Source organism: Toxorhynchites rutilus, chromosome 2 (genome assembly GCF_029784135.1).
Source record: "Toxorhynchites rutilus septentrionalis strain SRP chromosome 2, ASM2978413v1, whole genome shotgun sequence".
In the NCBI taxonomy this organism is placed as follows: domain Eukaryota; kingdom Metazoa; phylum Arthropoda; class Insecta; order Diptera; family Culicidae; genus Toxorhynchites; species Toxorhynchites rutilus.
The window spans coordinates 118,647,706-118,669,391 of record NC_073745.1 but is presented as its reverse complement, the minus strand read 5'-3'; the positions used below and the strand labels follow the sequence as shown (position 1 = coordinate 118,669,391).

General features: G+C 42.1%; 2 protein-coding genes across 5 annotated transcripts in view; both read left to right on the top strand.

The window, feature by feature from the left end:
- The window catches only part of LOC129771139 (TBC1 domain family member 16), a 32,133-nt gene extending 23,612 nt beyond the window's left edge, over positions 1 to 8,521 (top strand). For 3 of the 4 annotated variants that reach the window (XM_055774530.1, XM_055774528.1, XM_055774529.1), the window contains exons 8-10: positions 5,971 to 6,077; positions 6,134 to 6,315; positions 6,380 to 8,521. In XM_055774530.1, coding sequence (XP_055630505.1) covers positions 5,971 to 6,077; positions 6,134 to 6,315; positions 6,380 to 6,579 — 489 coding nt within the window. In that variant the 3' untranslated portion in view covers positions 6,580 to 8,521. The remainder of the gene's footprint in view (positions 1 to 5,970; positions 6,078 to 6,133; positions 6,316 to 6,379) is intronic. The other variant, XM_055774531.1, reaches the window with a different exon arrangement.
- Positions 8,522 to 13,822: 5,301 nt separating this feature from the next.
- Positions 13,823 to 21,667, top strand: LOC129771135 (uncharacterized). The gene is made up of 2 exons (XM_055774520.1): positions 13,823 to 20,659; positions 20,715 to 21,667. The coding sequence occupies exon 1, from the start codon at positions 14,039 to 14,041 to the stop codon at positions 20,489 to 20,491; it is 6,453 nt and encodes a 2,150-aa protein (XP_055630495.1). The 5' UTR covers positions 13,823 to 14,038; the 3' UTR covers positions 20,492 to 20,659; positions 20,715 to 21,667.
- The last annotated feature ends 19 nt before the right edge of the window (positions 21,668 to 21,686 follow it).

Sequence of the window (21,686 nt, the reverse complement as noted above, 5' to 3'; positions counted from 1 at the left end):
GTTTGAAAAAATTTCATAACACTTCCATTTTTTAAGTAATGCAAATTTCAAGAAAATCAGAAATCTGCCCAAGTCCGAATCAAATGTTCATACGAAAGTTCCTTAGGCATGGTACACAAATTACGTAACACTAAAAATGCGATTTTTGGATCCCCCCCCCCCCCTATGTAACGAAAAGTAACGCAAGACAAACTGTCCTCCTCCTTATGTTACGTAACTCTAACATAATCTGATATTTTACACTGTACACAAAGTCATTTGAAAAATTATCATAATTCATTAGTTTTTTGTGTGATGGAAGGATCAACGTAAAAATCAGAAATCTCCCCAGGTCGGAATCAAATGTTCATACGGAATACGGTTCATACGGAAGATCCTTATATGAAAGTAGTGTCTTGTCTATCGACAAGTTTACAGAGTTTCGAACAAAGACGGAAAATTAATGTTCCATCTGACGTCTAGCTGAGAGGAACATGGGCTGGTATAAATTGATGTTGATTTACACAAAAGCAATTACTCCTTGGTTCAGTGCTGTGGTTCCCGTCGGTACATTTCACTTCTTACAAAAGGCACTGGGAAAAAAGCAAAGACTTGCGTGATGAGCAAAGCACTTTGGTTAATATCGTACAAATTAACTTTGACGGGACCTTGCTTGCTTGAACAATTTGATTTCTTGTCACTATTATGAGCATTCTGTACTTCCTTATCTTCCTCAACGAATTTCTCCGTTTCGTCAGTGTCCGAGAATGATCCTGATCAGGGCTCTGCATAGTCATATTCAACTGAGGATAGTCAGCTGACTATATCTACAGGGTTTTCCTATTTTAAAATCCGAAAGTAAATTGATATAAAGCACACTTAGAATTCGAATTTCGATGAAACTTTTATTTCAAATAAAAGTTTGGTTCATGCCATTATGTGTGAAATACAACATCATTCAAATGTCCACCTAGGGCTTCCTCGCACACCTTGATCCGGAACAGGTAATTTTCGATGACTTTTCGGCACATACGGGGCGGTATCTCGGTCATAAATTCACGAATGTTGTCTTTCAAATGTTCAAGAGTTTGCGGAGAGTTGGCATAGACACGGTCTTTCGCATAACCCCACAAAAAAAAAGTCTAGCGGGTTCAAATCGCGTGATCTGGACGGCCAATTGGCATCACCAAAACGCGAAATTATGCACAGGTTTTACAATATCCGCTACGGATCCAGTTTGTTCGAATTTACGCACTACATTAGCGATTGTGTGCTCTGTAGGCCGTCTATGACGACCAAAATCCGTCCGTAATGCTCGAAAAACATTTGCCGGTTTTTCATCATTTTTATAGTATAATTTAACAAAATTAACACGTTGTGCGATGCTAAAACGATCCATATTGTAAAATGGCAGACATTCAACTAACGATATGACGCTTTGGTTGACAGCTATGTCAAACGGTTGTCAGCGCAGGGCTGTATACTTTCGGAAGCCCGAAATGGAAAACCCTGTATAGTCATTTAGTAATGGCTTTTGGTTTCTTCAAGCAGTTTCTCCGCCAAAACGACTGAACAATCAGTCGGGCGTTTAGTCGCTATCTCCCTCTACCGACTCGACTATATCATTTCATTCTTCCCAGTCAAAGTGTCCTCATTGCATTTTGAAGAGAATTCCCCCAAAACGATTTCGTTCCTCTCTTTCTCTCTCCCATGTATATGTGCATGCACCGATGCTTGAGTTCAACGTGGTTTAACATACCCTACAGGTGAGCTAGATTCTTTTGTATCGTACACCAAAATTACTTGCACGTATAAAATAACGTGCAGGGTGTGTGCGCTATTTTGCACGCCTAATACTAACGCGAGGACCTTTATAGCATACTTGATAAATGTCTAAGTTCGTTGGTTTGAGTTCACGATGGGTAGACAATAAACCGTCCATTGATGGGGTAACTTCTTTTTTGCATCAAACTAATTTAAACTTTTAGCACCTGAATTAGTGTCAGGGGGAAATGGAAGTGTGGATTGAAGTCAGTTGAATGAAGAGGCAGATTTATATTCATTAGTCGAGTCAGTTAAAATAACCACTGACTGGACTAGTTCACCAGTCATCCTCGCTAGTCAATGCTAGTCAAGTCGCTTTTTGTTGGCGGCGACTGCCGAAGCAGTTCTAGTCGAAGCGAAGCTGCTAAGAGTAGAGTCGGTCCTCATTTTTCACCTTCGAAGATTTCGAGCCCTGATATCTATAGATAGATGAAAACATAGTTCGACAATGTTGTAGTCCCAGTTATTTGAGACATCTTTGTAGAACAAAGTTTTTTTCTATCTCTTGAAATAACCGATATAGCGCCTTTTTTCTACATACTCTAATCTCTAATAGTCTTTTCAAGACAGTTTCTTGAAAAGACTATTAGAGTTTACTAATACAGAATTTTGCGACGCAGAACTTGTCAATATCTCAACTTAACTCAAAGTTATTGAAATTTTTTCCCAAACAATACGCTCTCTTCAATTGCTTGCCATTCTTTCTGGGGCAAACATAAAGAATGTTGGTTGACGAAATTTGAAAGAACAAATATCGCCTTGTTGAGGTTTTCTGTCGTATTTGGAATGATTTTTGGTAGTTTGATGATTTTTCTTGGAGTTTTCTAAGGGTTTCTTTGCTGATTGGAAATCGCTCAGGCCTACCATTCTTCAGAGAGGTGAAATCAGTACCTTTGCGAAACAAGTGAACTGTGTCAGAAGTCATAGTGGTTTTAAAAGACTCATCACTCACTATTGTTTGCCGACGACCTTAAAATTTTCCGAGTCATCAAATCAGCTGCGGACTGCTGCAGCTTGCAGGCCGATATCGATTCTCTAGCGCAGTGGTGCAAAGACAACGGCATGCGTGTGAACACAAGTAAGTGCAAGGTGATCACCTTTAGTCGTTGCTACGAGCCGATAGATTACCGATACAAGATCGACACTCTTTTCTTGGATCGTGTACATTCTATCCGTGACTTGGGTGTTATCATGGACTCAAAGCTACGTTTCCACGATCACATCTCAGCTATCACCTCCAAAGCATTCTCTATCCTGGGATTTATACGTCGGAATGCGTCACAGTTCACCGACGTATATGCACTAAAAGCTTTGTACTGTAGTTTAGTGAGGAGCAACTTAGAGTACGCTGCACCGGTCTGGGCCCCATACCACGTTTCCGAGATTGTACGTATCGAGCGTGTACAGAAATGTTTCATTCGATTTGCATTGCGACATCTCCCGTGGAATGATCCCGTCCATCTTCCCCATTATTCGGAACGTTGTCGTCTAATCGACTTGGAATTGCTCACGGCAAGGCGACTGAAGATGCAACGACTGATTGTATTCGACATCCTCAGTGAAAACATCGAGTGTGCCGATCTTCTTCTGCATATTCCAATAAACGTTCCTCAACGTCAGCTGCGTTTCTCCGCATTAATTGCTGTTCCCGGACATAGAACATGCTATGGCTACAATAATCCATTCAGTTCCTGCCTTCGAGCCTTCAACAATGTCTGCCAAATTTTTGATTTCAACATGACCAAAGATTATTTTAAAGCTAGGATTAAGAATATATCATAAGTATAACCAGTCTGTACGATACTCTCGAAGACGATGAATAAATAAAATAAAATAAAATTATGCAGCTAAGTACTACACGCGTCATGGGCACCTTTTCGCCTATTTGTTCGCGTATTGTTGATGAACGAGAGTGGGACATCTATTGTGCTCCACACTATCGTTTCTTCTTCTTTCCACCTATCTGCTCCAGTAAAGCTGAGAAGTTGGATACCCAGTTCGTGATTTGCTGAAATTTCAGTCCGCTCTCGATGAAAACGGGGTTTTAGTCGATGTGCTTGGGTTTGAAGATTTTTTTTGTCTGTATTATAGTGACTTCAACTCTTTTGGCTGGCTCGTCACTTTTACTTCCATTTTTGGAAGAATGTCGGGAGTGAGAATTGAACTCGTGACCTTGAGCGTGAGAGGTACGGATGTTACCACTACGCCAGATAGCCTCCTCGGGGTTTGAAGAAGGCGGAAGGGCTCAGGAAATTTTGGAGAGCAGAACGGTTCGGATCGGGGTGACCGGACTGCACTTGAATGAAGAAAGCCAGCTACTTTGCCAACGGCACATGTATAGTTTGAAAAAGTTGTTAAACCCCACACCAAATTGAAATAACCTTTCCTGCGTTTGATTTGGCGAACCGTAGGGGAAGTGGGGGAAAGACGGATATGTTAAGAAGTTAAGTTGTATCTTTGGGAAGTCATATTTCTCAAAACTCTAAAGCAGTTTCTTACAATTCAATATACTGTTTTTCGAAATAATCGGCCAAATGTTTTACAAAACTGTGTTTTTCAATGTTTTTTACTAAAATTAAAACAAACCAAAAAGTAGAACCTTTTTTCGATTCGGGTAATATAGTTAGGGGGATATGGACAGGTTTGTAATATACGAAGCGTATTTCTATTCCACCAAGGTCTGAGCTCATCACAAATGTCCGTCAAATGACGAAAAAATCGAATTAATACAACTAGAAGCAATATCACTTCTAGTTGTATTAATTCGATTTTTTCGTCAGTGCTTTCAGTAATATAAACGGACAGATCCTCAACTATTTTGCTTTTGGTTCCAGACAGCTTCTAGATAGTCCACCTTTGGGAATTTGATTTCCGTTTATAGACGCAGAACATTCCTTAGGAATAGGATAAACAGACTTTTTACAGTCCACTCCCCCTCACTTCAATAATTTGAATTCTCCCCCCACAAATGAATTTACTTTTCCGTACATACCTAATATCGCTTCTGTGAATAAGTGAAATGAATTTTGAAATTAAGCCACTCAAAATGCTTAATATCGAAGCCACAAAAAAACATCCACACGCGGAATTGTGTTCGATTTTCGATTTTTGTTTCCCCTTCCCACTTTTGATCAGTATTCATTTTCATAGGGTGGTTTTACCATTTCAGAATAGCAAGTAAAAGGGGTTTCCATTAACAAAAATTAACAAATTTGAAACTCGAAATGTAACTATACAAATCAACCACCTGTCCATCTTACCCCCAGCTTTCTAGTTTCTGGTTTACACAACTACAAAAGATCTTCGAAACCTTTTTGTTATTCACACTGAATTGGTCGAAGCGCAGGGCTGAACATATTTGAATTCAAAATTAAACGATTATTTACGATTACGTTTGAAAAAATACTACCCTGACACACTTAGCTTCTAACAAGAGAATTCGTAAGTGCAGAAGCAGAATGTTTTTCAAGTGAGGCGCGGGACAAACTTAAATCAAATTAGGACCGTTAGACTCACAGTATAGCCATAGTTTGTATGAGAAAACGATATCTGGAAAAAGCTGTGTGGAAAAATCACTAATTGCTGAAGTTCTGGGCAATCTACGTGATATGATGTAAGATCCAACATGAAGCACGCTTTGGTAATATCTCGCCGACCATGTGACGAATCGAATACGAGAAGTTCACAACGACTCCAAGGTAATCTTCGTAAGTTAAACTCAATGAACTTTCGTTAGGCAGCTTCAACGCGTATAATGCTGTCTTGGGTAGTATGGTACCTAATGGCCAGATAATCCATACCCAATGATCGAGTGAACCAATGCGCAATAAATATCCGTGAATTTTTTAGTTGAGCGAAACAAAAAGCTGAATGTATTAGTTGCTTTTGATATAATATATGCGATATGACCACGAAATATTAGCTTAGAATCGAGCATTTACGCCTTTACGAGGAAAGGATATCGCCAAGCACTTGGTTGGGTTCCGAATCATCCTGTTCATTTCCCATCAATTTGTGACTGAATGAATACTGTGTCGGCTTCACCTTTAACTAAATGGTACAGTTTCAAGTCATATGTATGAAATGAATGATGTTGAATTAGTATATCCAATTTTCTTTGCCATGTAAATAATCGCATAAACATAATGAAACGCACATATTTTCCAGTGTTATCTGCGGGAATTGATACGCCTGATGGTTCCTAACTTCTTCAGACATCTTGAGAAACACACCGACGCGATGGAATTACTTTTCTGCCATCGTTGGATCCTTCTGTAAGTATAGTTTGGGTCTGATTGCCGTTGTTTGTGGTAACCATTTACGCTTCCAGATGCTTCAAGAGAGAGTTCACGGAAGCCGTAGCGATCCGCATGTGGGAGGCGTGTTGGTCCAACTATCTGACCGACTACTTCCACTTGTTCCTATGCCTGGCCATAATCGCAGTGTACGCCGATGACGTGATCGCTCAAGATTTGCGAACCGACGAGATGCTTCTGCACTTCAGCTCGCTGGGTGAGTTAATTTTCTGCGTTACTGCATGATCGTAAAACAATATATAATCGGATTAATATTTCAGCTATGTACATGGACGGTCAGTTGATTCTACGCAAGGCTAGGGGTCTATTGCACCAATTCCGCCAGTTTCCGAAAATTCCCTGCACGCTGTCCGGACTGTGCAAACGATGTGGTCCTGGAATGTGGGATTCCGGCCACCATCCCTCGATCGAGTGCATAGGACACTTGGATCATGAAACTTGTGCACTTGCGGTGGACTAAGCTACCGACGCAACGAATACGAAGGAAACACATTCCAGTGATAAACGGAGGCAAATGTATTTGCGTTCGTGAGAGGATCTGAAAAAGCTTTATTGTCTAGGTTTAGCTTTATAACAAATGACTACTTGAATATACAAGAATCGCTTAGAAATCGAGATTTATTTACGGCAAAAAGTCACACTATAAAATATTGTTTTGCTGCTAAACAGGACGGAGTTTCAGCTTGCTAACTTTAACGCAAAGTTACTATATTAGTAAGCAATTCAATTATTCTTAGCGTGGGGCGTATCCCTTCAATGCAATCAAATACAAACGCAGGCACACAAAACCAGAAACAATAAGCGAGAGTAGTGTTTGAGGCATGCTTTTGAGCGCTCCTGAAAAACATGGGCGCGTGAAACTATTATATCTTGACATCGCTTACTTGCTAACGGAACGACACTATAACATTATTTAAGTTCGCAGAGAGCAAAATATAGCAAAGAATAAACATACAATAGTCTGGTAGAAGCACGTATTATACCTGGCCATTATCTCTTGCGAAAGAAAATACGGCGTGTTACAGAACTAGTCCTGAAGTAACAAAAAATTAAAAACACAGCAGAGATGCGCAGTAAATTAATTGTTGTTGATGTTATGACGTATTTACACAAATTTTATAATTATTCTAAAGGTAGCTAAACCAGATGATCCAAATTGTTTTTAAATAGGAGAGGTTGAATGAAGTGGATGGGGTGTATGAGTAGGGTTTCAAATAAGTTGGTGAAGTTGCATACGTTTAATTTTCTTCTCTTTCGCTTAGTAAAGCTTCCGAAACTTCCCCAGATAAACAGTCATCAAATTCCTCGTGCATTTGTAAGAGCAGATTTCTAGATTAGTGAAAATAATAATGTAAACCTTCAGTCACAGTAATAAATCAGCGACGCTAACGAAAAAATACTCTTCAAAGCTGTTGTACTTAGTGGTAGGTTTCATTCGAGGGAACCTGTTTCCAGTTGCACTCCTTCGCTAAGAGTCTACTTTGAAAAAGTCATCTCAGCGCTAACCACAGTTGCGTTTTTCCTATGAAGTAAAATTAGGCATTGAAAATATGTGTCATCAACCGATGTAATGTGAACAAGTAATATGGGATAATCGATGGGCTAAACGTTTATGCTGAAAGGTAAAACGATCAAAATTTGGTCAACTTGAAATTTGACATATTATTCTTAAGTTTCTTTTTTGATTTTGACGTTTTCTCTAAAATTCTCAACATGGGGTCCTACCAAAATGAGCAACGCTCGAAAATTTTGCTTGCACTACATGAACATCTAAACTTATCACACGCAAAGTTGTCAAACTCGGAGTTGAAGTAGCTTCAGTTTTTCGCAGTGACGGAGAACTGAAAAAAGGGAGCCATTTTCAAGACCATGAAACATGCAAAAAAACATCACCACCGGGACCACTGCAAACAATACCATACCGACAACCAGCAACTTTGTACATCTTCGACACTTCTTTTTTTTTTGAAAACCTCGTAAGCTAAATGATGTTGGTTTGTCCAGTCGAAAATAAGATCTTGGTTTGTCCACTTTTCTGAATGCTCTAGTTCAGCGCAACTGTGTCAAATCAGGTATTCAAATATTTTCAAACACATAAATAAAACAAATCTTTTTCATGATTTACAGTAGTTCTATAGGATATTTTTACGGATTCACTTGTTTTAAAGGTTTATAAAATCCACCTTCTATTGGTGTCAATACGTCCCTCATTTGAGCAAACTTTGAATCAACCACCAGATGATTATTTGGTACGTATTCTGACCTTTTATGGATTTTACCACTTAAAGATATTGTAAAAATCATGCTTGCACACCATTTTCTCGATGACCTAAATTGTGATCATGGTTTGACTGATTAGCTGCTGTTGGTTTGTCTACATGATCACTATGGCAACCGCTTGGCACGCTGCATTTTGTTTGTTTTGTTGTTTCTATGTGTTGACTGCTTTAAAATGCGCAACAATAGGCTCTGAAGAAAACCTAAGTTATGAATGAATGAATATGATGACAGGTAACTCAAGCAATGAGATATGCAACATGTATTTGAAAGTTCGATTTTTTTTCATTCAAGAATGGCGATTTCTAAGACCGGACAAACCGTGATCATTTTTCGGACAAACCATGTTCATAATTTCTCTTTAAAGAAAATCGTAAAAAAACATAAACAAAAGAATAATTTGAACATTTTACGGTATTATTAGTAACTAGAGACTTGGAACTTTTCAACAAACCAAAACTTGTCTTGATTACATGCGATTTTTATGAAGAAAAATCGGTTTGCATTTACTAGTTGCATGAAAAAACCCGCAATTGGACAAACTAACATCATTTACCTTACCTTCTGTGCCGTTGTTATGTGTCTAAGGCCGAGGTGACATTGGATCGGAGCTAAGATAAGATCAGACAATAGGGGGTTTTTTACGGATCAAATTTCTGTCAGTCGCTCATTGGCTGATTTCGATAAATTTTGTAAACAAAGTCGATTTTTTTAATTTTTTGAATTTAGAAATAAGGTACACCGGGGCAAGTGGATATAATAGAATGAAAAGTCCTTCTTCAACTTAGTGTCACATTCTAGAAAAATAGTATTTTACCGTCTACTCAACATGGAATAAATCTGAGGGTATTGTAAAGAAGACAGGTATGAAACTAGAATCTTGGGTTTGGCTAGAACACTATAGAAGCGAATTGAAAAAAGAATACCAGGTGATCCACTTACCCCTATGTTAAGGGGTAAGTGGATCATGATTGTTCATATGGATAATAATACAAAATCATAGGCGAAAAAAAGGCAAATATATCTTATTAACTTTTATTAGCTCAAATAGTGTATAGATAAAAGTCAATTGAGAAAAAATACATTTTTTTCTTCAAAGTGAGTCTATCATTAAAAGAATTATAATCACTTGGCAATTGGAACAGGTGGCTTGTGTGAGGTGGGAGTTTCAAAACCACAACTTGCTTCTCCATAGCTTTTTCAATCAGTTTCAGAATGATATGCGATGAATGGCCGTCATATATCAGAAAAACTGACCGTGTCTTCGGAATCACTTTCAAAATTTGCGCTCGAAATGATTGGTGGATGGTTCAGTATTCATCCATCCGTTTGGAGTAGCTGCGTAAGCTGATACAGGAAACTCGTCTTCTTTAGATGTCATCCAGCATGTCCATAGTTTTGTTTTGTTTTAAATACCATCAACGGAGGCAGTTTTCCACCAACTGCGTTCCCACCCATCAATACGACAATATTCTCTTTGGCATGTCCTGCTGCTCACGGTGTGCTGATCTCCCTTTCTCTCCAACAACCTTCACACGAGTAGGATCAAGACAGAAACTAGATTCATCTACATTGTAGATGGAGGAACTCCATAAGTCACTTCTTCTAGGAGTTGAAAATAATTAGTCATTTCTCTTTCGAGCAATCTCAATAGATTGAGCCTTCTTTTGAGATAAACCGTGACGTTTCTTGAAGTGATGAACATATTTATCTTCGGGCAAATAATGTTTGACAGGATTGGGAATATGGTTTTCAGTCAGATACCGTGCGATAGCCTGTAGAACCTCGGTCTTGGATAAGCCAAAACCCCATTTATCTATCGTTTTAATGCATGAGGCAATTTTAGCTTCGACATTCAGCGAAATCGCAGTGGGTCTTCCTCCTGTAGTACTTTTAACGCTTCTCTGTCCGTTAAATCTTTTTCGTAGAGTAAATCTGGGGATTACATAGCATCGTGCAGTTTGGGACACTGTCATTCTTTTACCTTCTACAGCGTCAATGGCCGCATCTGTAGAAGCTTTAGAATATGCCGGTGCCGACCTTTTCTTCACGTATGTCCAAGCCATTGCTGTTGGAATGATATAAGGAATAAATTGAATTTTCTATTGAACCAACAGGTAGCGAAATAAGCCAACTAATTATGATGCACTCTAAGTGAACAAAAAAAAATCAACTTCCCCCAGTTAAATTAAATAACTGGGGAAGTGTATCATGATGAACATATTAGCTTATAATGCTTGAATCATTTGTTATTCATTCTAGAATTGTTTAATACTTTGTTATAGTTTCCTGAATAACAAAAAATTGTTTTAACAATTGCTTTCAGCGCCTACTGAAGCTTACATTGACGTCGCAAACTAACTTTTTCTAGAGCTGAAAAAGACGTTTCGCGTATTGCGCTTCATAAATGTGTACATACACTAGATTTGTTCGTAGTATTGGTGCTGGGGTGTTGTTAGGGATCGATTCGTTATAAGACGTTCATTTAGATCGAAACGAATGTACAGTAGATTTTATAAAAATCAATTGATCCATTTACCCCGATGGTACACTTACTCCGGTGTACCTTAGTGAATTTATTGAATATTAAGATATTTAGTCTAAAGGAAATGTGAAGGAATTAATGGAAATTCTCCTCATTCACTATGCAGATGGGAGAGTTGTTAGCTCTAGCTTCTGAATATGAAAAAAGAGATGGTTGATACAATACAGGTTGTGTTTTGCTGACTACCAATCTTTTGTTACACTGCTGACATGTTCTTTTCCGCTGACTTATTTAAATGATGTAACCAGTTATATAGAACAACGATTTTTTCCTGTTCTGTCGAGGAATGTTTTCGCTTCATCGACGGTGTACTCATAGTCGAATTCAATATGCATGTCATTCACATTCTCACTAAAATTAGATGAAGCTGAAATTTGATATGATGTCGATGCTGCTTCACTATCCATCAATTTCTGGGCTGAACATTCTCGCCGCATTGATAGCAAGTCCATCAATCCAACAATATGTTATTGTGTATCGGCTGTATACGAAGCATTCGGTGCTATGGTCATGTATTGCGAAAGAGTCACAATTTTCAAGTTGTTCCTGAATTGCAATGGAGTTGAGCACCGTTCTTTTGTACGAATTAGCGAGAAAATACTCTCCAGACAATCCTGGACAAGTTGTTATGGATATCATTCTAATATTATAGATATGGGTATTTAAAAGGCTTATTTTACCTCTTTTAAATATATTTTTGAGGTTGCTTCATTGAAAATATGCAAAATCATTAAATTCGCACCAACCAAATGTTACGATTCATAAAAACAGAAATTTAAAAAATCCGAAATTTTATAATATTTGGCAACTCTGGCATCTTCATAACATGGCTTCGTTTTTGGACGACGAAGAAGAGTAAGAAGCCAGTTGTCTGATCTTATCTTAGGCCGAGGTGACACTGTTTCGGAGTACGCACGAAAACTTGATTGTGCGATAACTGACGAAGAGAAACAAACAATTTTGTTCGATAGAAGCTGGCGAATTCGAACGAAGCAAAGGGGAAGCAATGTAACCACACCAATACAATTCTATATAGTTGTTTACTTCTCACGATTACATGCGTGCAGGGACATTTCCGTAAGAAGCTGCAAGCAGTGTCACCACGGCCTAAGTGCCTCGAGGTCGTTTGCGAGTTCTTTATGTAATTCTCAATCGTTCTTGATGGAATGTTGCTTTACATGTCTGCCTTCCTATTAAACCAACGTTATATAAAAAATCGAGGTCGGGAGTGCATTTTCCTACTCCAAAGCAACCATCGTCACGAACGAACATGCTTTTTTACCTATTGTTTGTTGAAAAACCATGTTGAAGCAAGTTCTTTTGAACCGATTGATGTCGAATTTATATGAATGCAATCTGTACGCATTTCTCTATCGCATGAACCAATAAAAAATCTTTTTTTAAATTTTACTATTTTTAAAAATTGGGGAGCCTAAAAAACGTTCTAAATAGCAATTTTTTCTTCAAGCGGCCGCGATTTCGTCAAAGAAGATGTTTTTGACTTGTCCGAGGTTCATGCGATAGCGGCATCTTTACTGATTTAGAATCTGTTCGTTTGTTTTTGTTTCAGATGACTAGAAGGGCTGGAATCGTGTACACCATGGCAAAACTTTTTTTTGAACCTCCTCACTTCATCAGCTCGTAATTATTCTAGTTATGAATATTTTTCCTCCGTTCATTTTTTGTTTTATTACTAAAAGATGTAAATAATGATATAATGGATACTAAAAATATTCTTTGTTTTATATCTACACAGCTCGAAAAAAACGTCCGAAATTCGTGTCTACACTAGAATGCCCCCTTAATGGTGAGATACCAGACGATATACCCGAAAGTCACTCAAAATTGGACTTCACGTATAAATCACCAAAAACTAAATCGTGGTCAAAATTTACATGAAATAATCATTAAAACATAAATTGTAAGGATTGATTTTTAAGCTCCAATAATAAATTTTATATTTTTTACAATTATGTTTTTTCTGTAAATTAAAAACCAAAAAACACACTTTAGAAGTACACTCTCTGTCGTCTTGGACATAATGAATCTGGACATCAGACAATAGAAATTAATCGCTTATTAATCAATAGATTGATTAATTAATTTATCGCTCAACCTGTTCGCAAAGTAATTTATTTCTTTTCCATAGTCGAGTCGCAAACTACCCCAACAGATGATTTGTGATCCGTACATTGTGCTGTCTGACCAGCTTCTCGAGCAAGACGTTATCTATAATTCTTCATAGTAATCGCCGGATCATGTTATAAACTGATGTGCCCAAGCTTGATTTTTGAAGCTTTTCCGTAGGATTTGTCTTACTATAACGATTTGAGCATGATGTCGATCTGTTTTCCCCCTATCCTGCACTGCGAGTGGCGTGAGATCACAAAATCACTCGCTTTATTCCGGAAGTCACCTTACAGAAGAGAACACGACTTCGAATCTCATCTAACGATTTCATTTGTTTCATGAACATATGTCACAGCATTCGTACCTTTCCAGATGATTTTTGTAACATCGGTCTATTCAGCACTTACCTTTAGCCGAATCGTAGTCACTTTAATCAATTCCGTTTTCAACTATCTGGCACTTTACGAGAAATGGCTATCAAATAACGAGACTGCGCGCCTGGAGGGCGCCCTAGAGGGGTGCGGGAAAAACGAATAGTGCGTTCGGTAGCTTGAAGTGTCTGCTATAAACGTACGAGAACACGTTTTTGTCACTGTCAACGCAGAATTCGCCGAGCTGGCAACCCTATCCACCGGCATTACTGAAGGGGCGAATCGGCTGTCAATGAGCTGAACGGTTGCAAGCAAGGCGGGCGATTTCAAGCGAAATGTCAAAATCATTTCCGCTTGCCAACGACAATCTCATTTCGGATTAGAAGACGAGTGTATAAAGACGTGTTAAACAAAAGTTAGAAATAGTGAAATTAAAAGAAAAGTGGGCGAACCAATTTTTTTGAAGCAGGTAACAAAATTATCCTAAATTATAAAAACAAATATTAAAATAAATTGTCTATTCAGATTCAAGCTATCAAAAGGGTCACAGCCGACTTTTCACTACAATCTCGACAATCTTCAAAAAAATTGAGGTTATGGATGAGAACTCTCAACATTCGGTCGTGATGGATGGTGTGAGCATTGTGGAGCCCACCACGGAATCCGGGAACCAGCAATCGAGCTGTACCGAATGCCGACGGCCGGACAGCGCGGAAAATATGGTCCAGTGTGACAATTGTGATGGTTGGCAGCATTACACGTGTGCGGGAGTGGACGACAGCGTTGCGGATCGTTCGTGGGTGTGTGCCCTTTGTGCTGGACATCAGCAGCAAGATGATGTTGCCTCCAATCGAAGCGAATCCAGTCGCTGCAGTGCAACATCGGCATTTTCGGTGAGTTTGGGCCAGTTGGTGGAGAAGCAACAAGCGGAGCGAGCTCGTGCGGACTTAGCGCTGCAGCGTCGCCATCTTGAGGAGCAGCAGCAGCTCATTGACAACGTGCTAGGTGGAGAGGCAGTCAGCGGAGAGGCCTCAGGAGGCTGCGATAATTGCGTTTCTTCACGGGAAGTGAATTCCGAAACGTTTTCGGGTGAGCGTAAACGACCTCCAACTACACCTAACCCCGAAGCTCCCATATCATCGTCCGTGCGTCGCTCAACGCCATTGTTGGGTGTATCACGACTAAACGAACCGCCTATGGTTTCAATTCCATCTGATGTGCTGGACGAACTCGCTCTAAACCCTCGGCCGGAGGTACAGGACCCACATGCTGCTTTATCGGAACTACGGAATCGCGTCGAACGGTGTGAAAGGCGAGCAAATCCGACCCCGGAAGAACTGGACGCACTACGTGTCCAATTAGAGAGGTGCCGAGAACTTCTGGAGGGATTCCAATCCGGAAACGATGGAAGCAGAAACCGATCGTCGAACATAAACCAGCCGGCAGCGGGTCAACTGTCAACGCTGGCGGCGAGCAAGCCGCCTTTGGAAAAGCAGATCGGTGCGATCCCGAAGGCGAGTCGTAAGTTACCACCTGTGCTGGAAGGTGATCAGCCAAGAGGACATTCAGCAACTGGACTGGAGGAAAGTACTGACCCTCTTTGGCCATTGAGGGATGTGGTAAGCCAGAATAATCCGCCCGTGGTAAGTCGGAAAGCCGCATCGATCGAAATGCGCCCCGAACATATGGAACCCCCAGGTAAGCGTCAAGCCTTGAGCCATTTGAGTAAATTTCCATCACATAATAGCTCCACGACCATTATAAATAAAGATACCCGTGAGCAGTCGCGAATTGACGCGCGCCCGGGAGAATTGTATATGCCTCCAACAATATCCTTTAATCAGTCGCGAGAATCACTCGCGCGTCCAAATGAATCAATAATGATTAATCGAAAAATATATCAAACCGAACACCGCTCGACCGGTGAACAAACGCGTGAAACTCCCCCGCGTACGGTTGATTTGTCTCAGTACCGTCGTCAGTCAGATAATTTTCAAATAAATCAAGTGATGCCTCCCTCACGATCAGTTAGTGCTCCCTCACAACAACAGCTAGCAGCAAGACAGTCCCTGGCAAAGGAACTTCCTCGATTCTCCGGTGATCCCGCCGACTGGCCGATTTTTATTTCCAATTATCGTTATACAACGGAAGCCTGTGGTTTTTCGGATGGTGAAAACATGCTTCGTCTGCAACGGTGCTTGACCGGACCAGCGCTTGAAACGGTGCGCAGCCGGTTGGTGTTGCCAGCAGCGGTTCCCCAGGTGATCGAGACACTCCGGATGCGGTTTGGACGTCCAGAATTGCTCATCAACGCATTGTTGCGTAAGGTGAGAGAAATCCCAGCACCAAGGTCAGACAGATTGGAAGGGTTGATCGACTTCGGGATGGCCGTGCAGGCTTTATGCGACCACATCGAAGCGGCGAATGAACGCGCTCATCTTTCAAATCCATCGCTTCTGCAGGAGCTTGTAGCAAAGCTTCCCGCTGATCAACGAATGATGTGGGCGGGATATAAACGAGGATTCCAACACGTAGACTTGAAAACTTTCGGTGATTATATGGCGTCAGTGGTACAAGACGCGACCAGTGTGGTTAGCTTCGAGCCCGAGGTTAAGAAGAACAGCGCTCGCGACCGCCTGAAGAACAAAGGATTTGTGAACACCCATGCAACAGATAAACCAACCAATTCCAGCGATTCTCCGAAGAAACCAATAGAGTCAGCTAAACGTTCCGACTGCTTGCACTGTAACCAAGATGGACACCGGGTGCGCGAATGTGGCGCGTTCAAGCAGCTGACTGTCGACGATCGTTGGAGAAGAGTCCGTGCATTGCAACTGTGCCAGAACTGCCTGTTCAACCATGGCCGACGTGCGTGTCGGGGACGGAAGACCTGCGACATCGAAGGCTGTCAGTTTCGCCATCATCCGCTCCTACATTCGCCTAGTGGACCTCCGAAGTTGATAGCACCGAAGGTTCAGGTGGCCGAAAATCATACACACCACCACTCGAATGCTTCTACACTGTTCCGGATCATTCCTGTAACGGTGTATGGGAAAGATGGGTCACTCAACACGTTCGCATTCTTGGACGAGGGTTCTGATCTAACGTTGGTGGAGAATGATCTGGCTACGACGTTAGGAGTAAATGGCACTCCACATCCACTTTGTCTTCGATGGACTGGGGACACTTCCCGAATAGAAAATGATTCTAGGCAAATTACAATCGAGATCGCTGGAATCGGGCAAACCAAACTACACAAGCTTGTGAACGCAAGGACCGTCAGTAACCTTGGTCTTCCTCGTCAGAGTTTCCAGATGAAAGAAGCAGTGCGGTTGTACCCACATCTTAAGGGCATCCCGGTTAGCAGCTATCAGAACGTGAAACCAAAGATTCTCATCGGTATCGACAACCTGAGGCTGGCACTTCCTTTGAAGATACGAGAAGGTGATGGTGCGGCCCCAGTAGCGGTTAAAACCAGACTAGGCTGGTGCGTCTACGGGCCGCGAGGAAACGGCAAGCGCGAATCATACAGTTTCCACGTTTGCAAATGTTCCTGCGATGAGGATCTTCAGGCAACTGTGAAAGAATTTTTCGAAATTGAAAGTGCAGGAGTTATTCCGCCTGAGCCGTCACTTTCAAAGGAAGATCAGCGGGCATTAACCATCATTGAAACAACGACAAAACGATGTGGTAACCGCTTCGAAACGGGATTGGTCTGGAAAGAAGATCATGTGGAATTTCCAGATAGCTACCCGATGGCTCTTCGACGTTTGGAGTGCCTCGAGCGTCGGATGAGTCGCGATCCGGAGTTGAAGGAGAACCTTCACCGGCAAATGCGCGAATATGAAGCCAAGGGATATGCTCACAAGGCCATACCTGAGGAACTTGAAGCCGCCAATCCAAGAAGGATATGGTATCTCCCGGTAGGAGCGGTGGTTAACCCCAAGAAACCGGGGAAAATCCGTATGGTCTGGGACGCGGCTGCGAAAGTAAACGGTGTGTCTCTGAACGGCGCGCTACTCAAAGGTCCGGATCAACTCTCCTCGTTACCTGGAGTTCTCTTCCGTTTCCGTTTGTATTGCATAGCGGTCAGCTCAGACGTTAAGGAAATGTTTCACCAGCTTAGAATCCGCGATGAAGATAAAATTTCTCAACTATTTTTATGGCGTAACAATCCATCGGAGAAGCCCACTGTATACATGATGGACGTCGCGACATTTGGAAGCACCTGCTCGCCTGCTTCGGCGCAGTTTATTAAAAACCGTAACGCAGAGCAATATGCGGAATTACATCCGGAAGCAGCGAAGGCGATAGTTCATGACCACTATGTGGATGATTATCTGGCGAGTTTCAGCTCAGTGGAGGAGGCAGCGAAAGTAGCAAGCGACGTGCGATACATTCACGGTAAAGCAGGCTTCAACCTACACAACTGGAGATCGAACAGCAGCATACTTCTACAGAAATTAGGCGAAATCCAGCAAGAAGCAGTCAAGCAGCTGAATCTGGTGGAAGGAGGAAATACGGAAAGGGTCCTCGGTATGCTTTGGAGTCCTACAACCGACGAATTGAGTTTCTCCACTCAGATGAACGACGAGATGCAAATACTGATCCGTACAGATACACGTCCAACGAAAAGGCAGGTGTTACGATGCGTAATGACCTTATTCGATCCTTTGGGACTACTTTCGCCGTTTATCATTCACGGCAAAGTTCTGATCCAGGACCTGTGGCGAGAAGGTACGGACTGGGATGAGAAGGTCAGCGACGCAGTTTACGTGAAATGGCAGAGGTGGATAAAAATGATCGAATATATTTCCGATATCCGCATCCCAAGATGCTACTTCAGTGGTGCTACACGAATAACATATCAGAATTCCGAAGTTCACGTGTTTGTGGACGCTAGCGAAGTGGCCTATTCCTGTGCGGTTTATTTGCGCACGTTCAACGAAGAGGAGAATCCGCAGTGCTGTCTGATCGCCGCCAAATCGAAGGTAGCGCCTCTGAAACCCTGGTCTATTCCCAGACTGGAATTACAGGCATGTGTTCTAGGCACACGATGGGCGAAATTTGTTGTAGGCCATCTCGACGTTCCCGTAACCAAGGTCACGTATTGGACAGACTCCAGAACCGCACTGGCCTGGATCAAATCAGATCCTCGGAATTATCGACAATTCGTTTCCTTCCGAGTAGGCGAAATTCTGGAACAGACAACAGCGACTCAATGGAAGTGGGTACCATCGAAATCCAATCCTGCGGACGAAGCGACGAAATGGGGAAGTGGTCCGTACTTCAATCAAGACAGCAAATGGTTCCGAGGACCCAATTTTCTGTGGCTAGCGGAAGAAGAGTGGCCCCGTGTTAAAGAGCCAGTGGTGGCTACTGCAGAAGAAATGCGAGCGTCGATTCTTCATCACCGTACGATAGAGACAACCATAGATTTCCACCGGTTCTCTACCTGGGAGAGACTGCAACATGCCACAGCATATGTCTTGCGATTCCTGAATAACGCGTCCAAGAAGCAGCCGAAATACTCCGGATCACTACAACAGGCGGAACTGCATGCTGCCGAAGAAATCATCATCAAATTAACTCAACGTGAAGCTTACACAGATGAAGTTGCTGCATTGTCGAATAAAGCTCTGAATAAATCGGGACAGGAGGTCATCGGGAAGAACAGTTCCATATACAACCTTATGCCGTTCCTGGACGATCGTGGCCTGCTACGCGAGCGTGGCAGAATTGAGGCAGCTGAAAGTGTACCACATGAAGTGCGACATCCGCTGATCCTTCCGAGGAAGCATCACGTCACTGAACTCCTGGTAAACAGATATCATCGCCGCTACAGACACGGGAACGCAGAAACTGTAGTGAATGAGTTACGTCAGCTTTACACGATTCCACGACTTCGTTTAGTAGTGAAGAAAGCAAAACGCGATTGCGCGCTCTGCAAAATTCGTCGGACTCGACCAATGATTCCACCAATGGCGCCGCTTCCGGTTGCGCGTCTGGCCCATCACGAACGACCATTCACCTATACGGGGCTGGACTATTTCGGGCCGCTGCTGGTGAAGCTGGGAAGGTCTATAGTTAAACGATGGATAGCACTCTTCACCTGTCTGACAGTGCGCGCTGTCCACTTGGAAGTCGCTTACACTCTATCAACAGAGTCATGTATCTCCTGCGTTCGTCGATTCGTGGGACGACGGGGATCGCCGGTAGAATTCTTCAGCGACAATGGAACGAATTTCAAAGGAGCCGAACGAGTACTGCAGCACCAGATAAACCAGGGACTGTCCTCGACATTCACCAGTGCCAACACGAAATGGAGCTTTATACCACCGGGAGCTCCACACATGGGAGGAGCTTGGGAACGCTTGGTGCAATCAGTAAAGGCGGCTATGGCTGAAGCGTACATAGAAGGGAAGCTAGATGACGAGGGGCTGCAGACACTGGTCGTGGAGGCTGAAAATATAGTAAACTCAAGGCCTCTGACGTATCTACCACTCGAGTCTGAGATGGCAGAGGCACTCACACCAAACCACTTTTTGTTGTTGAGTTCAAACGGGGTAAAGCGACGAGGCGAAGATGTGGCTCTGGGTCAGTTGAACGACCTAGTACGCCGACAAATTCTGGGAAAATCCTGGGAACTGATACAACGTCAGTTGGAGACATTTTGGCAGCGCTGGCTAGTCGAGTACCTGCCCGTGATTCGCCGACAAGCCAAATGGTTCGACGAAGTCCGAGCGTTGGAACCGGGTGACGTGGTAGTGGTAGCGGAACCTACAAAGCGAAGTGGATGGGAGAGAGGACGAATCATCCGTATGATTCCTAATCCGGATGGCCGGTGCCGTAGAGCAGTGGTGCAAATCGGAGGAAAATCTTCAGTGCGACCGGTGACTCGGTTGGCGTTGCTCGACGTGGTAAATAGATGTGGAGTTCCGGAGGACTCCGGACTACACCCGGGGGAGACTGTCAACGCAGAATTCGCCGAGCTGGCAACCCTATCCACCGGCATTACTGAAGGGGCGAATCGGCTGTCAATGAGCTGAACGGTTGCAAGCAAGGCGGGCGATTTCAAGCGAAATGTCAAAATCATTTCCGCTTGCCAACGACAATCTCATTTCGGATTAGAAGACGAGTGTATAAAGACGTGTTAAACAAAAGTTAGAAATAGTGAAATTAAAAGAAAAGTGGGCGAACCAATTTTTTTGAAGCAGGTAACAAAATTATCCTAAATTATAAAACAAATATTAAAATAAATTGTCTATTCAGATTCAAGCTATCAAAAGGGTCACAGCCGACTTTTCACTACAATCTCGACAGTCACTATAGTAGTTTGCGAGCAGCAGTGGTTTGAATGGAACATGGTTTGTAGTACGTTTCGGAAATAATGTGTGACGAAAAACACGAACAATAACGCACCTGCCCATAACGTGCTGTCGGTGAAGCAGTTTTTAGCCGATAAGGGCATTCCAGTGCTTGAACATGCCCCGACTCACCAGATCTAGCCCCATGCGACTTTTTTCTATTCCCCAAGATCAAATCCGTGTTGAAAGGTACCCGATTTCAGTCGCGAAGGAAAAGCGACGCAGCTTTTGAACGCCATCACAAAAGAAGAGTTTCAGCACTGCTTCGAACAATGGAAAAAAACGTATGGAAAGGTGTGTGAGGAGCCAAGGGGAGTATATCGAAGGGGAACATATCGTTGTACCGTAATTTTAAAAATATATCCCTTTTTCGCAACCAGTCTCGTTATTTAATATCCATCCCTCAATAATGAAACCACAATCACTCGCGGCGTTTGACATGCTAAACATTGTGACTTTAACGCAAATGAAAAACAGGTTCTAACGAAGGAAATATCTTCAGAGCATAGCGAGAATTCGTATTTCGTATATTGAATGATACCATACTTCTAATGTCATAGCCTACTTGTCAACCACAGCACCCCTCCACTAATTCAAAACCATAAAAAGCGACGATCAAAACTTGAACACATCATCAATGATGTATGAACTGTAATATAAATCAATCGGATGCTATGTGTATCAAATCGACAAACAGACGCGCGTTTGAATTGTATGTAAAAAGGTGGCGAAAGCCAATGCGAAGCCGAATGTGAATACATATAGAATTATGGTACAACGTCGTACGTAAAATATGTATATTCTCTATTGTAAGAAAAGACCAGCTTCAAATAAACGTCTACCAGACATATTAAACCACCTGTATGGGTTCTTCAGT

Coding starts and splice junctions, on each gene's coding strand:
- LOC129771135 (XM_055774520.1), top strand. CDS start 14,039: ATGGATGAGAACTCTCAACATTCGGTCGTGATGGATGGTGTGAGCATT.